The 17,345-nt window shown below is 44.0% G+C and overlaps 1 protein-coding gene across 2 annotated transcripts in view; it reads left to right on the top strand.

Moving 5' to 3' along the window:
- LOC119950798 (inositol polyphosphate-5-phosphatase A) overlaps nt 1-17,345 on the top strand; it is a 659,385-nt gene that overhangs the window by 423,793 nt on the left and 218,247 nt on the right. For both annotated transcript variants that reach the window (XM_038773583.1, XM_038773584.1), the window contains exon 7: nt 11,189-11,241. In XM_038773583.1, the coding sequence (XP_038629511.1) occupies nt 11,189-11,241 (53 nt within the window). The remainder of the gene's footprint in view (nt 1-11,188; nt 11,242-17,345) is intronic.

A 17,345-nucleotide genomic window follows, 5' to 3' on the forward strand; every position in this document is an offset into this window, starting at 1 on the left:
GTTGGTAAAGAACCTCGCTTGAAATTAATTCAGGCAACCAGCTTTGTCTCGTGCTCCTACCAATCTGATGTGAATCATTGTTCATTAATGCTCACAGATTGCCCTGGTAATTTTAACATTAAAATGGGTCACCATTAACTGTGTTCAGTATTACTGTATTTGCATTAAGCTGAAAATGTAGGAAGTAACGGAAAGATATGAAGCTAATTAGAGCAAGAAATTGTGCTATTTATAATCTGTGCAAGTATTTTACTCTTCATACGGTATTTAGTTACAGATTAGGCAACAAAACTGTAACATAATGTTCAGATGTTTAAACCTTGAACTTTGCCTGGACAGAAAGCATGATTTCATTCTGCATGGCGTTTTCAGTTTTTGAACTGTATCTAATCAACAATTTGTGTGGCTGCATGAATCTGTTGCTATTAATTATATCCACTGATGTAACCAGCGTCACCTGATGTATTCCACGTTATTAATTTAATGCATAATCAGATTAAGAAATTGAAGTTAATTGCTTAATACTTCTTGGCAATGTTTACTCATCTTGTTCACTTTTCTTTTCTTCACCCTCATTTGGCTGTTGATTGTTTCCTTCTGAAATATTGCAGGCAGGCGTGATCCCGCGGCATATTTTACTTTGGCGACGGAGGTGGCACGCCATTGACTGGCGGTGGGACCTTCCAGTCCTGCTGCTGTCTGGATATTGCGTGCACCACACCCTCCACCACCGGCAAACGCACCACAGGGGTCACCATCGGTGAGACTGGAAGATCCCGCCGGCGGGGTGGGTTGGAAAGTTTCAGCCTGTATGTTTCCTATTCTTATTCTAGAGAGCATTAAAATTGCTCAAAGTTAAATTCTGGTAGACTTGGTACGACTTTCTTATTATCATGGAATGGCTACAGCACAGAAACAGGCTATTTGGCCTAATTAGCGCGTGCCAGCAGAATCAACCATCAATGCCCCTTGAATTAAAAAAGGTATTTGAATACCGAAAAATGGCATTATTGTTCCTTATAGTTGTCTGTCTATATCCTCTCAATGATTTAACCAAAGTGAATTGCTCAGATTTTTACCTTGCTCTGAGCTTTACTGTCAGGTATTAGTTTGATTTATATTTTGTGACATATTACTATTTATGTCAGTGAATAATTCCCAGACTTATCCAACACTGGTGCAGAAGTGACAATATAGGGTGCAATTTTGTACACAGATATGGTCGAGTGGGAGGTCACAAAACAAGGCTAAACATGGATCCACCATTCCCACGAAATTGGCAATTTGCAACGTGACTTGACGTTGTTGGGTTTGGGTTTGTGGTGGGTCTTCTATCTCTCGGGAAACAGTTTGAGGATCTGCCTGATTGTGTTTCCAAGCACCTGTAGGCATTTTGACAGGTATATCCCTGGAAAGTCTCAGGTGAACAGGTTCTGCTTTCGGCCTATTGCAAGCTGTGGTACTAAGGACGTGGACAGTTGTCAATCACACAGGAATTGATTGTCAGTCTAATAAGGGCACAGGGAGTCCACACCTAGTAGCATCAAGAACTTTGATTTACTTACAGTTATGTTATATACAACTCACAGAAGATCCCTACCAAATCTCTTCACGGTGGGTGCCTAACTGGCCGACCTTTTAGACATAGCTGAATCCGCGAAAACCATGGGGAAGATAATCATTCCCACCCCGGAGGTCCTGTGTGGGATATGCCAGTCACTGCACAAGGTGGTTTGCTAAAAATAGAAAAAAAGATATCCACAATTGTTACTTGGCCTGGTTTTGGCCTCTGGCTCCCCCTTTTGGAACAGTAGGGTGCCACTCGTGATATCAGCACCCTGTTGGGTTGCTACAGGCATGAATTCCTTCACCTATTATTTAAATGACCCATCGACAGGATTTGGAATGGAGTCACTGCCAAGTCAAGGTATATTTTTCTCATACCATTAAATTTATTTAACTGTTACTCTCTGAAAGAGCTGAGTGTTATTTAGTGAACTGCGGATCAACAGTGCTCATTTCATCCACATAGATACCATCTAGGAATTTGCAAATATCCTTCTTTCTCACTGTGCTTGCCTGCTGAATCAAAAGATCTCGAATTCATTATTTCTGGTCTCATTAACTGCAATCTTCCCAGAGACGTAAACGCTGTCCTAGACATTTTGGCTAACATTGTTTCTGTCTGATGGATCAGGGCAGCAGTGTTAGACAAGGGTTCAATGTAATTTCTCTCAAGGACAAGTTCATCCTACTGGGAAGGTATCCATGAATCATCCAGCTCCACACAAACTCTAAGAGTATGCTTTTCTCCCAAGACATTACCAACGATCTAGCCTCCTGAACAACCACATTAATGGGGAAATTAGCATATGTTGATCTCATCCTGCAACAGAAACCTATAGTAATGCCCTTGATCATGTTCTTTATATGACTGCAGATTGTCCACACTGTACCCAGCTCTTTCCTGTTACCCAACTATTTGCCAACTCTTTTTTTTAAACTTAGAGTACCTAATTCATTTTTTCCAATGAAGGGGCAATTTAGCGTGGCCAAACCACCTACCCTGCGCATAGAACATAGAACATAGAACAGTACAGCACAGAACAGGCCCTTCGGCCCTCAATGTTGTGCCGAGCAATGATCACCCTACTCAAACCCACATTTCCACCATGTACCCGTCAACCTTACCTTTTAGGACACTAAGGGCAATTTATCATGGCCAATCCACCTAACCCGCACATCTTTGGACTGTGGGAGGAAACCGGAGCACCTGGAGGAAACCCACGCACACACGGGGAGGACGTGCAGACTCCGCACAGACAGTGACCCAGCCGGGAATCGAACCTGGGACCCTGGAGCTGTGAAGCATTTATGCTAACCACCATGCTACCGTGCTGCCCACGGTAGCATGGTGGTTAGCATAAATGCTTCACATTTCTCCCAAGACATTACCCTGCTGCATCTTTGGGTTGTGGGAGTGAAACCCACGCAAACACGGGGAGAATGTGCAAACTCCACACGGACAGTGAGCCAGAGCCGGGATAGAACCTGGGACGTTGGCACCCTCAGGCAGCAGTGCTAACCACTGCACCACAATGCTGCCTTCTGCTATTTGTCAACTCTAAGGGTGAATTTCGCCCATCCCAGCCATGGCTGGTTTGGTGGCGAATGGGAAAGGAGAATCTAGCAGGAGCCAAAATGTTGGAAACCCTTCGGCATAAAGACAGCATTATAATTCTCCCAAAGGTGGGTCGGCCTTCCTGCTGGCTGGCGAATGCCCATTTAAAAAACTGCATGCTGGCATCCCATCAGGCTTTCCAATCTTGCGACATGCCAGCATGAAATTACATCCTCTAAAACCTGATTGATAAAGAGTGCCGCACAGAAAGTGGTCCACGGTTCGCAAGAGACTTTGAGGTCAGTTCAACAACTTTTCTGCCATAGTGCTGTACTGCTCTTGATGCACTCGCCAATCGTCTGCTGGGGCAGACCAGTTCCTGCCTCCATCTCCATGCCAATTTGGTCTTCATGGACAGCATGGTGCTGTTCGATCCATGAACCCATGTGTCACCAACCCTGGTCAGTAAAGGAGACACGCCAGATCTCATGCAGCCATCATAACAACGGTCTGAAGTTCGACCAGGGCTGGAGTGCTAGCTGAGGCTGGTTGGGGGGGATGAAGGGGGGAGGTGCAGGTGGGTGGTGGCCTGATAAAGACAAGGGGGGCAATGTAGAAGGAGGGCTGTGCAGTGAGGGGGTGGGGGAAATGTTGATGCTCACGCTGACAGGCAGAGGGACAAGGCTGTGGATGAAGAACCCAAACAATGGAAGGCAAAGAGAAGCTGGATCCCAACAAAGCTGCACAATAAGGGGGTCAAAGGGAGACCACATCATTTACTGGAAGGAGGTACACAAAGACTCCACATGCTGTGGGTAGAGGTCCAAGTGGGGCATGGGCACCTCGTAGGTGATGGACTCGGGAAAGGGTGATTGAATTGAGGAACTAACTTCTTGAAGGTGCTAGCTTTTTCCTCTGGGTTGCTGACATCCTGCAGGTGAAGACAATGGGCTGGAGAGAGTGATATGAGTTCACTGGACCGGTGTCTAAATATGCAGCTGGGACATTTAAACCCGTCAGCTAATGGCAGGCAGACCAATCAGCCACCAGCCTATCAGGTGACTCCGAGGGGAACTCGTCTGTGTATAATTAATGAGGTTCCAATCACAGAATCTGATGCTGGTTCCCGCCATTCTGCCCAGTAAGAAAGTCATCAACAGAGTCTTAAAAATGCAGAATTCCACCCTAAACCTGTTATTTCTTAATGCCAGGGAGGCTGAGCTCCAGATTGATGTGAGCAGATTTTCTTTGCACTGTTCCTGCAGCCCTATTTACTATGACAGTAGTGGGTCTTTCAAAGTTACAACACTGTTCGGAATGTCAATATCTGTTTGCGAAAATGGTCCTCATTCTCACTGAAGATTAAAATATTGGATGGAAAGTTCTACCTTGCCACCTCAATGGTGGCACAGAAGCATTCTGCATTTTTTTAAACATGACGTTTCTTTCTCTGAAGCATTATTTATGATAGCTCAGATTGATAAAGTTTTATTTGCCGAGAGCACCAGGATGTACTCCGACAACTGACACTGCTATCGCAATCTTTCTTCCTGCTTCTCTCAAGTGGGTGTTCTTTTTAAAGGTGTGATGCAAAGTTTATGCACAGCTCATTAAACCCTGTCCTTTTATTGCACATTTAAATCATTCTATCCTCTTTCAGTGCCTCCCCAATCTCCCTCACAGTCATGCTGTTTCTTAATAATAGGTATGAACTCTTGACAGAGCTGTTGACACTTCCTCCAATGTCTCCTCCCCTCTTTGCTTTATTCAGTGGAACCAATCCTGCTGTGTTGCTGTTTAATTTGATATGGTTTCCCTCAGCAAAATGATAGAAAAGATGAATTGAGACATTGCATGGGACATTATCAATCAAAGTTGTGAGCATTAGTTATTACTCACAGTGCATTCTGACATTAGCCCTCTGTAACCTTTGTCTCCTTGTTGATGTTCCATAGAGGTTTTACCCCATGTAGCTGATGTATTTATGTAGGTGATGTTTATGGAGGTTCTTTAAAAGGTCAGTAAGAGCTTTTTTTTGGCCTGAGGCTTATTTTAACATGACGTTGCACGTGGTATGTCTAAAACCACTGTATCATCTCGTGCTTACCTAAAGATTAATGAGACACTAATTAAACAGTCTTTACATTTACATGTATTTCTCACTCAGATCCTGCTGGATGAGTAAAAATAGTAGTTTTTGGAAACTCTGTAAGGTGTGATTTGACGCAGTTGCGCAGTGGTTAGCACTGCTGCCTCACAACGCTGAGGTCCCAGGTTCGAACCCAGCCCCGGGTCACTGTCCGTGTGGAGTTTGCACATTCTCCCTGTGTTTCCGTGGGTCTCACCCTCACAACCCAAAGATGTGCAGGTTAGGTTGATTTGCCATGCTAAATTGCCCTTTAATTGGAAAAAATTATAATTGGGTACTCTAAATTTATGAAAACGTTAATTAAAAAAAGGTATTATTTGACAAGAGATACAACCCCTGTAGTATGTAATCCACAATTTAACATGCATTAATTTCCAATAAAGATTCATTTATGGTGAAATGGCTAAGAACATGACAGAACTCAAAGATTATTCATTTGTGAATTCCAGTAGTGTTGGTGACCAACATTTGGCTCAAAGGAAATAACCAAAATGTGCTTTTGCTGTTTAAAAATTAAGAATATTATAGGGAAGCCTCAAAATTGATATCTTTGCAAGATTTACAGAAATGTATTACAACTCATGGTATATGCAGAGAGTATTGGATAACTCAATTGATAGAGCATCAGGGCCGGGATTCTTCCCTACCCGGCGGAGCGGGGGTCCCGACGGGATGGGGTGGCGTAAACCAATCCGGCGTCGGGCCGCCCCAAAGGTGCGGATTTCTCAGCACCTTTAGGGGCCAAGCCCTAACCTTGAGGGGCTAGCCCCCCCCCCCCCTCCCCCCCCGAGGACCCCAGAACCCGCCCGCGCCGCCAGTCCCGCTGGTAAGGGAGGTGTTTTGATTCACGCCGGTGGGAGAGGCATTACAGCAGCGGGACTTCGGCCCATCGCGGGCCGGAGAATTGCCGGGGGTGGCCCGCCGACAGGCGCGGCGCGATTCACGCCCCCAGCGTATCTCTGGTGCCGGAGACTTCGGGAGACGCAGGGGGCGGGATTCACGCCGCCCCCCTGACGATTCTCCGAGCCGGCGGGGGGTCAGAGAATCCAGCCCCATATTTCTAATCTGAGAGTGTATGTTCGATTACCTGCCCGGGCGCTGCATTACGAGGGCGGAATGTTGACACAGTGGTAAGTACTGCTGCCTCACAGCGCCAGGGACCCGGGTTTGATTGCGGCCTTAGGTTACTATCTGAGTGGAGTTTGTATGTCCTCCTGTATCTGCGTGGGTTTCCTCCGGGTTCTCTGGTTTCCTCCCACAGTCCAAAGATGTGCAGGTTAGGTAGAGTTAGAACAGAGAACATACAGTGCAGAAGGAGGCCATTCGGCCCATCGAGTTACGGGGATTGAGCGGGGGAGTGGACTTAGATAGGGTGCTTTTTGGGGGGTCGGTGCAGATTTGATGGGCCGAATGGCCTCCTTCTGCACTGTAGGGATTCTATGTTATATTTGATGCGACATGCATAAGTAATAGTACTATTTTGTAATTATGTTCACTGATGATATTTAATTCCATTAAGTTACTTTGAAAAAGCTGGAACATGTCCTTTTGTGGCCATTCTTCTGTTTATATCAACAGAAAAAGCTTTGGTAGAATGTGAAGACCTGAAGGTGATGCAACCTGTTAGTCAATCACATCTTTGATATCCTTAAGCATTGATTGCCAGTGCAGACTTGATGGGCAGAATGGCCTCCTTCTGCACTGTAAATTCTATGATTACGTTGCCTGGGCATTCCAATTGGATTGTTATAGCAAAGCCTGCAGTGGTCCGCACAACTTGGCTCTACCTAGCCAAAGGACTGCAGAGCAAGACGTTGAGCATGATCATGAAATAGAACACTTGCCTGAACAAAAAAACTGTTCAAACGACAATGAAAATTTTTTAACTCAACCCCCCCCCCCCCCCCCCCCCCCCCCCGAAAAGCTTTTAAGGTGATACTAAGTAAACATTTCAAGACTGAATGGCGGATTGTTGTTAGACAAGGATATTTTTTTAAAATATAAATTTAGAGTACCCAATTACTTTTTTTCCAATTAAGGGACAATTTAGTATGGCCAATCCACCTAACCTATACATCTTTGGGTTGTGGGGGCTTTAACATTAATCCAAGAGAAATTATACTCTTACTTCCTGCTCCTGGGTAATCTCGCAGCACAGGTATAAATTTGGGTGTGGATAGATTGCTGGTCAGCAATGAGTGGCTGGATTCTCCGCTGTCGGGATTCCCCATTTTGCCATCAGCACACCCAAGCCTGGTGATTTCCCGATGCCGTTGGGCTGCCCACAATGGGTAACCCTATTGGCAGGCTGACGGGATGGAGAATCCCACCGGCAGCCGGAGCGCACCGCACCACAGGATGGAGAATCCCACCCGAGGATTTTGAATCGTGCATTATCGCTGTCTCTGTCTGATTCCTAAATATGGCACATCCAGCAAAGGATGTTGGTTATGCTCTGCAGAGCTTCAGTCATGGTTGCAGCTATGCCTGAACTTTGATCTTCACGATAGAAGGCTCTGAAGCTGCAACATTCTCCACGGTGGTCTCTATAGGCCACTCCAACGATGGCCCCAGACTGCACATGCTGCATCAGGCTTTCAAACACCACCATGAAATGCTGTTGTTGAACTGCAAGTATGTTATTTGTTGGCAGATTCTCTGCGGTTCAAGTCTGTGAATTCAGCAGCTTTTTAAAATTAATTTGCAGGATGTGGGTGTCACTGGTTAAGCCAGCTTTTACTGCCCAACGCTAGTTGCTCTTCAGAAGGTGGTGGAGAGCTGCCTGCTTGGACCGTTTCAGTCCCTGAGATGCAGGTACACATAGTGCTGTTAGGGAGGGAATCTCAGGATTTTGACCCAGCGACAGTGAAGGAACGGCGATACAGTTCCGTGACAGGATGGTGATTGACTTGGAGGGGTTCTCGGGTATCTGCTGTTCTTGTTCTTTGTAGATGGTAACGGTCATGGGTTTGGAAGGTGCTGCCTAAGGAACCTTGGTGAGTTGAAAAAGGTCTGAAGAGTGACCATTGAGAATGTCCATTGTGTTCTGTTAGTTTTTCATCTTGAGCAACTAAGGAGACAAAGGATGATTAAAAGAATTCATGCAGTTCAGTTTTGATCTATTGCTTGATGTGTCAAGATAGATCAGCATGAAGTGCTGCTGTATTTATTTGTGGGGAATTCGAGAAATGAGCAAATTGGGACATCTGAACAGAAGAGCAAAGAAATGAGTACTAGCCGTGAATTTCAGTTATCAATCTCCGTACCCTTTCCGACTGTTGTCTTCAATGTTCCATGGCTGCTTATTCATTAAGATAAAGGGTCCCTTTTAGTGTGCCCCTTCTGTTAGAAATTTAAATTATTAATCCTCATGATATGGGCCGGAATTCTCCGGTTGTTGTTATTCCCTGTTCCTGCGGGTAGCACACCCCCACCCATGAGTTTCCCGGCGGTGTGGGGTGGCTTCAATGGGAAATCCTATTGACAAACTGCAGGAGGAAAGAATCATAGAACCATAGAATCTCTACAGTGCAGAGGAAGCCTTTCAGCCCATCTGCACCAACCCTCTGAAAGAGCACACTACCCAGGGCCACTCCCCCGCCCCATCCCCGTAACCCCACCTCATCGTTTTGGACATTATTGGGCAATTTAGCAACGTTAATCCACCTAATATGCCCATCTTTAGAATGAGGGTGGAAACCGGAGCACCCGGAGGAAACCCACGCAGGCAAGGGGAGAAAGTGCAAAGTCCACACAGACTGTTAACTGAGGTCGCAATTGAACCTGGGCCCTGAAGCTGTGAGGCAGCAGTGCTAACCACCGTGCCACCATACCGCCCAGCGACTGGCGCAATGTTGAGCAACACATGACGCCGGAATGTGGCGACTCGGGGCTTTTCACAGTAACTTCATTTGAAGCCTACTTGTCACAATAAGCGATTTTCATTTTATTTCATTTCATTTCATGGCTGGGGGACTGGACAATGGTAATTAAGGCCAGCATTATTTTCCCAGCCGTAATTGCCCTTGACAAGGTGGTGTGGACCTTGAGCTGCTGTATTTTGTGTGGTGACATAAACCCACAATGCTGTCAGACAGAGAGTTTCAGAATATTGACCCAGCACAATGAACAAATGGAAATATAGCTCCACGTTGGGCGACTTGGAGATGTGCAGTTCTCGTGATCCCTCTGCCCATGCCTTTATAGCTGTTTACGATTGCAGGTTTGGGAGGTGCTTTTGTTGAAGGCATGGTGAGTTGCTGCAGGGCTTCTTGTGGACCATTCACACCACAGCCAAGGTGATCCTTTAGTATTTAGAGGTGTGCAGATAGCTTGGAGGGTTGTGACGCTGCAGGAGATTACACAAATTAGGGAGTTGAGAGCTGGCCAGGGAAGGCTTTGAAAGGAAGTTAAAAATCAGAAGCCAATATAGGGAGGAGAGCAGAGGGTGATGGGTGAACGAGACTTGATACAACGCTGCTGTCTACTCATCGGCACTTTAAACAGCTGGACAGCATTCCACTCCTAAATATCAGTTTTGAGTTGAGGGCAAAACCAGGGTAGGACAGTGGAGTTGAGGCCAGGATGGGATCAGCCATGATCACATTGAGGGTGTTCGGCCTGGGAGGCTAAATGTCCTACTCCTGCTCCTAGGTTATGTGTTCCAGGGAGGAGAAGCTCTGGTTGATTTCACAATCCAGCTCTTGGCCTGTAACATTGTAGGTAGCAGATGAGGAACATATCAGCCATGATAGAATGGCGGAGTAGACTCGATGGGCTGAATGGCCTGATTCTGCTCCTATATCTTATGAACCTATAGGAAAAGTACAAATACGAGCCACCTTTAAACAGCACTAACATTCCCACCAGCACCAGTGTGGGAGGCTTAGCAGCTATTTCATCAATTGTTAAAAGTGTCAGTGATTGCCAAGCACCACTGCTTAGCAGTATGGCTCATGCTATGGATCACAGGATTACTAGTACACGTCAAGGATTGCTATCTCCTGATATACTGCTCAGTCAGTTATACTAATATTTTGGGGCTACCGGCCAGTTGATCTTTTTCAACAGACTTCCACTATGCACTAACTATACTTTAGCCATATGTGCGCATGAGTCATTTCGGGACAGACTTAGTGTCTATACCTGGTCCATTCCTGGAATCGATTGCTGACAAGCTGGTGGTCCAAAAATAAGCTCATACAAAGAGCATGGCTTTAAGAAAGGGAAAGGCTTGCACCGCCCAATTGATGGAACTAAATGACTGTCACTGTACAGATTTTTTCTTCAGCTCTGAGCTGCTGGTTACAAATCATCTCAGGTCTCTCACCTTCACTGTGTGTTCCTCTCAAATGATGCAAATAGTTTGAATGTTGACCTTTCACAGCTACAAGCTGTGCGGCAGGTGCCAAGTGGCCTGTGAATTTCGTGGTTATGCTAAACTACGGTCCTGCAGAGTTGTGGAGTAATGCACAATATTCTGACAGTACAAAATGAGTCTCCCATTCCTCTTGTCAGTTCTGTGTGAACGTTTGTGTTGAGGTATGTTGCAGTTGCATCTTCTCTTAAGTGTGGCGAGCATGGGGTGATTAATTTCTTTGCCGAGCTGTTACTTTCCTTCCATCTAGTGGAATGAATTGAGCATGATTACAGTGATTTATAACCAAAGATAAATTATTGCCAAACAAATAAATCAAATGCCTTTTCTTTTCTGGTTCAGTAATTTTCTGCTGCATTTTGATAATCTTCCAGTGTGTGTTATAAATGACGTGTACAATATCTGTGATAGCTTAGGGTTTGTTCGGGAAGACAAACAAGCTTGTGTCTAATGCTCAGACTCCATTGTCAAACTGTGATGGTTGTACAATTGTTCTTCTTTACAATGTAATATTAACATCTTCCTTTTTTTTTATTAATAGTGTAAGTGGTCCAGAAAAGGCTTCATCAGAACACGATGGAGTGTCACTGATTGGTATGTTTTAGTCCTTTAATTTTTGACTTTACCACTAATTTGCAATTAATTTAATGCTAGTAGAAGTACAGATTGCGTAGAGTCATGATTTGACAGCGAGACCTTTGTCAGTCATTCCACTGTCATTTGCCACACTGCACGTCCTTGAAACTGCATTTATGATTGAAAGAGTTAATCCATCAGCCTTGACAATATTTTGCATAATGCTCCTGCATTTTCGCCCTACACTTTCCATGCTTGGATTTACCCAAATTCAATGACCCAAAATAGGCATGGAATTATCAAACAAGGACTCTTTGCATAACTTCTTTTCTGAATTTACCCATGAAAAGTCCTTCCACTGGAAGCCAGAAAAATTATCTACAGCAAAACTTCTCTTTATTAACAATACTGCAGCATCTGAAATCTCTAAACTGCTTTTCACTTGTGGTATTCATCCATAAGATGGGAAACATTCTGATATTAACTGCTCTTTAAAAGGGAGATACTTAGTTGAAAAGCAAAGGTACTAAAAGATGCAAAAATAAGGTGGAGAATTTGGATTGAAAACATAAAGTTGCCGTGGCTAACAATAATAGTGATGGTAAGCCATGTGGGTGGTCCAGCTAACCACATTGGCTGACAACAACTGGTTTGCCTCAACTCCCAAACCCTCAGCCCCCAAAATGTAGAGTGTATTGCAATTATGATGTGGTGTAAGTATGGAGGGTAGTTGCGTAGTGGTATTATCACTGGAAGAATAGTGCAGACAGGGCAAGATCTGGGGATCTTGGTTCAAATCCCACCATGGCATATGGTGAAACTTAAATTCAGTATAAATCTGGAGTTAAAAGTCTAATGAAAGCATTGTCGTAAATCCCCATCTCATTCACTAATGTCCTTCAGGGAAGGAAATCTGCCATCCTTACCTGATCTGGCTTACATGTGACTCCAGGTCCACAGCAGTGTGGTTGACTCTCAAAAGTCCTCTGAAATGGCGAGACAGTCAATGAAAAGCAACAGATTTTAAACACACACCCTAAGAGGGCCATTAGATTTCCAAAAGCCATCTCATCTGTGACTGACTCTTTAAGTCCCTGATAGTCCAGTGGATAGGACTGACAACTCGGCGTGGCTAATAAGGTAACAATACCAAAAAGGTTAAAAAAGAAAGACTATGAGGGAAATCATGCAGCAGTGCCCTGTCAGCGATTTGTGCTTCTGGTGTTGAGTCACAGTGTGACTTTCAGGCCTGTCTGTAGTGTTGAAGTTCAGTGAAATCAATAGAGACTCAGGTCCAGGTTGTAGGCGCCCCCTTCCCATTACTAGGGTCATTAAGGTGAATGAAGAAATGGTTTCCCCAAATTCAATGATGCAAGATGATATTTTGAATGCAAATCTTTGCAGGTAATTAAGTCTTTACAGGTCCAGACGGTGCGGCTGGAGAGGGGGATAGTCACAGGTTAAAGAGGTGTGAATTGTCGCAAGCCAGGACAGTGGGTAGGATTTTGCAAGCCCAGGTCAGTTGGTGGGGGGTAAATGTAATGTGACATGAGGCCACTTCCACTGAAAATTAGATGTGTTACACTAGCCCTGCTGCAACCACTGGGAGAGTAGCACTATGTTGAAGAACTAGGACAAAGAAAGGCACATGGAAGACAAGTACAAGGGGGACTAGTTGACTTTTGTATGTAATATGGAATGAGTTAATTTAGAAATTTGGTTTGGAATGGTTATTTTGTGGTAGATTTTCTTATACATTGCAACAAAGCAGAACAGTGATGGTCAGGGGTAGTTCGGAGATAAGGGGTGGGTTTCTCTGTCCCGCCACACCAGATTTCTGAGAATTCTGATGGTGGAGCATTCAGCTCAAAATGTGGAAATGGTGGTGAATGGTGAACTAGTGGTGCAGTAATTGATATCCCATTCAAACTAATATTCCTGATGGCCGAAGCAGAAAGGGGCAGTTTAACACTTCTTCCCTTGCGCCTCCTTCTTCTCTTCTTTCTACTTTTCCTACTCATTCCCATATCCTTGCTCTTCAGCTGCTCAATATTTAGCTGTGGGAAATGGCTGTCCCCTCTTGATAACAAGGATACAAAGCATGCATCAGGTCACCATGAGTCTTGACACCTGCTCTGCCAACTGCTGCAGAGCTTCTCCAGGATGAGCCAGTCAGCAGAAATGTTCCAGCACCCCAGTGGTCTTCTCCATTGGATTTTGTGTCGCAGCATAGCTTTCATTGTATGCTGCACAGATGGGCATGTGTTGCATACCAGGATCTTCAGCCATGTGGTCAGCCGGTAACCCTTGTTGCCCAATCGCTGGCCTTTGGTTTGATTTGGTGGCTGAAATGTAGATAAGCTGTTACAGCATTGAGCTGCTACAGAATGAAGGCATCCTGACTGCTGCCGGGATACTGGATATTGGCCTGCACAGTTTGCAGCTTGTCGTTGCATACCTGCTGGATAACGAGGGAGAAGAATCCTTTTTGGTTCTATTGTGGGGAATATTTGGCATGTGGCACCAACAAGTGTTATGCATGCAGCTGATGGACCCCTACACAATGAAAAAGTGCAATCTTTGCAAATCGGTGTTTTCCCTCTGCTTGCATCTCTTTGGCAAAAAAGAATGAACTAGAGGGTCGCAATGAGCGTCTCACAAACTGAGGTATCCCACACATGTGAGATATCGCACAAACTGTGAGATATTGCACAAACTGAGATATCGCACAAACTGATACATTGCACAAACTGAGATATCGCACAAACTGAAATATCGCACAAACTGAGATATCGCACAAACTGTGAGATATTGCACAAACTGAGATATCGCAAAAACTGAGACAACGCACAAACTGAGATATCGCACAAATTGATACATCGCACAAACTGATACATCGCACAAACAGATATCGCACAAATTGATACATCGCACAAACTGATACATTGCACAAACTGAGATATCGCACAAACTGATACATTGCACAAACTGAGATATCGCACAAACTGAGATATCGCACAAACTGATACATCGCACAAATTGATACATCGCACAAACTGATACATTGCACAAACTGAGATATCGCACATACTGAGATATCGCACAAACTGGTACATTGCACAAACCGATACATCGCACAAACTGAGATATTGCACAAACCGAGATATCGCACAAACTGAGATATCGCAAAAACTGAGATATCGCCCAAACTGATACATCGCACAAACTGATACATTGCACAAGCTGAGATATTGCGCAAACTGAGATATCGCACAAACTGTGAGATATTGCACAAACTGAGATATCGCACAAACTATGAGATATTGCACAAACTGAGATATCGCAGAAACTGATACATTGCACAAACTGAGATATCGCACAAACTGAGATATCGCACAAACCGAGATATCGCACAAACTGAGATATCACACAAACTGATACATCGCACACATGTGAGATATCGCACAAACTGATACATTGCACAAACTGATACATCGCACAAACTGAGATATCGCACAATCTGAGATATCGCACAAACTGAGATATCGCACAAACTGATACATCGCACAAACTGAGATATTGCACAAACTGAGATATCGCACAAACTGATACATTGCACAAACTGAGATATCGCACAAACTGAGATATCGCACAAACTGAGATATCGCACAAACCGAGATATCGCACAAACCGAGATATCGCACAAACCGAGATATCGCACAAACCGAGATATCGCACAAACTGATACATCGCACAAACTGAGATATCGCACAAACTGAGATATCGCACAAACTGATACATCGCACAAACTGATAAATCGCACAAACTGATACAGTACATCGCACAAACTGAGATATCGCACAAACTGATACATCGCACAAAATGAGATATCGCACAAACTGAGATAACACACAAACTGTGAAATATCGCACAAACTGAGATATTACACAAACTGAGACATCTCACAAACTGAGATATCGCACACACGTTAAATATCGCACAAACTATGAGGTGTTGCATAAACTCTGAGATATTGCACAAATTGTGAGATGTTGCACAATTGAGATAGCACACAAACTGTGAGATTTCGCACAAACTGAGATATCGCACACACGTGAGATATCGCACAAACTGAGATATCGCACAAACTGTGAGATATTGCACAAACTGAGATATCGCACAAACTATGAGATATTGCACAAACTGAGATATCGCAGAAACTGATACATTGCACAAACTGAGATATCGCACAAACTGAGATATCGCACAAACCGAGATATCGCACAAACTGAGATATCACACAAACTGATACATCGCACACATGTGAGATATCGCACAAACTGTGAGATATTGCACAAACTGAGATATCGCACAAACTGATACATTGCACAAACTGAGATATCGCACAAACTGATACATTGCACAAACTGATACATCGCACAAACTGAGATATCGCACAATCTGAGATATCGCACAAACTGAGATATCGCACAAACTGATACATCGCACAAACTGAGATATTGCACAAACTGAGATATCGCACAAACTGATACATTGCACAAAATGAGATATCGCACAAACTGAGATATCGCACAAACTGAGATATCGCACAAACCGAGATATCGCACAAACCGAGATATCGCACAAACCGAGATATCGCACAAACCGAGATATCGCACAAACTGAGATATCGCACAAACTGATACATCGCACAAACTGAGATATCGCACAAACTGAGATATCGCACAAACTGATACATCGCACAAACTGATAAATCGCACAAACTGATACAGTACATCGCACAAACTGAGATATCGCACAAACTGATACATCGCACAAAATGAGATATCGCACAAACTGAGATAACACACAAACTGTGAAATATCGCACAAACTGAGATATTACACAAACTGAGACATCTCACAAACTGAGATATCGCACACACGTTAAATATCGCACAAACTATGAGGTGTTGCATAAACTCTGAGATATTGCACAAATTGTGAGATGTTGCACAACTGAGATAGCACACAAACTGTGAGATTTCGCACAAACTGAGATATCGCACACACGTGAGATATCGCACAAACTGAGATATCGCACAAACTGAGATATCGCACAAAATGAGATATCGCACAAACTGAAATATCGCACAAACTGAGATATCGCCCACACATGAGATATCGCACAAACTGAGATATCGCACAAACTGAGATATCGCACACACGTGTGATATTGCACAAACTGAGATATCGCACACATGTGAGATATCGCACAAACTGAGATATTGCACAAACTGAGATATTGCACAAACTGAGATATCGCACAAACTGAGATATTGCACAAACTGAGATATTGCACAAACTGAGATATCGCACAAACTGTGATATCGCACAAACCGAGATATTGCACAAACTGAGATATTGCACAAACTGATACATCGCACAAACTGAGATATCGCACAAACTGAGATATCGCACAAACTGAGATATTGCACAAACTGAGATATCGCACAAACTGTGATATCGCACAAACTGAGATATTGCACAAACTGAGATATCGCACAAACTGAGATATCGCACAAACTGAGATATTGCACAAACTGAGATATCGCACAAACTGAGATATCGCACAACCTGATACATTACACAAACTGAGATATCGCACAAACTGAGATATTGCACAAACTGAGATATCGCACAAACTGTGATATCGCACAAACCGAGATATTGCACAAACTGAGATATCGCACAAACTGATACATCGCACAAACTGAGATATCGCACAAACTGAAATATCGCACAAACTGAGATATCGCCCACACATGAGATATCGCACAAACTGAGATATCGCACAAACTGAGATATCGCACACACGTGTGATATTGCACAAACTGAGATATCGCACACATGTGAGATATCGCACAAACTGAGATATTGCACAAACTGAGATATTGCACAAACTGATACATCGCACAAACTGAGATATCGCACACATGTGAGATATCGCACAAACTGAGATATTGCACAAACTGAGATATTGCACAAACTGAGATATCGCACAAACTGAGATATTGCACAAACTGAGATATCGCACAAACTGAGATATTGCACAAACTGAGA

This window comes from Scyliorhinus canicula, chromosome 16 (genome assembly GCF_902713615.1).
Source record: "Scyliorhinus canicula chromosome 16, sScyCan1.1, whole genome shotgun sequence".
Lineage (NCBI taxonomy): Eukaryota > Metazoa > Chordata > Chondrichthyes > Carcharhiniformes > Scyliorhinidae > Scyliorhinus > Scyliorhinus canicula.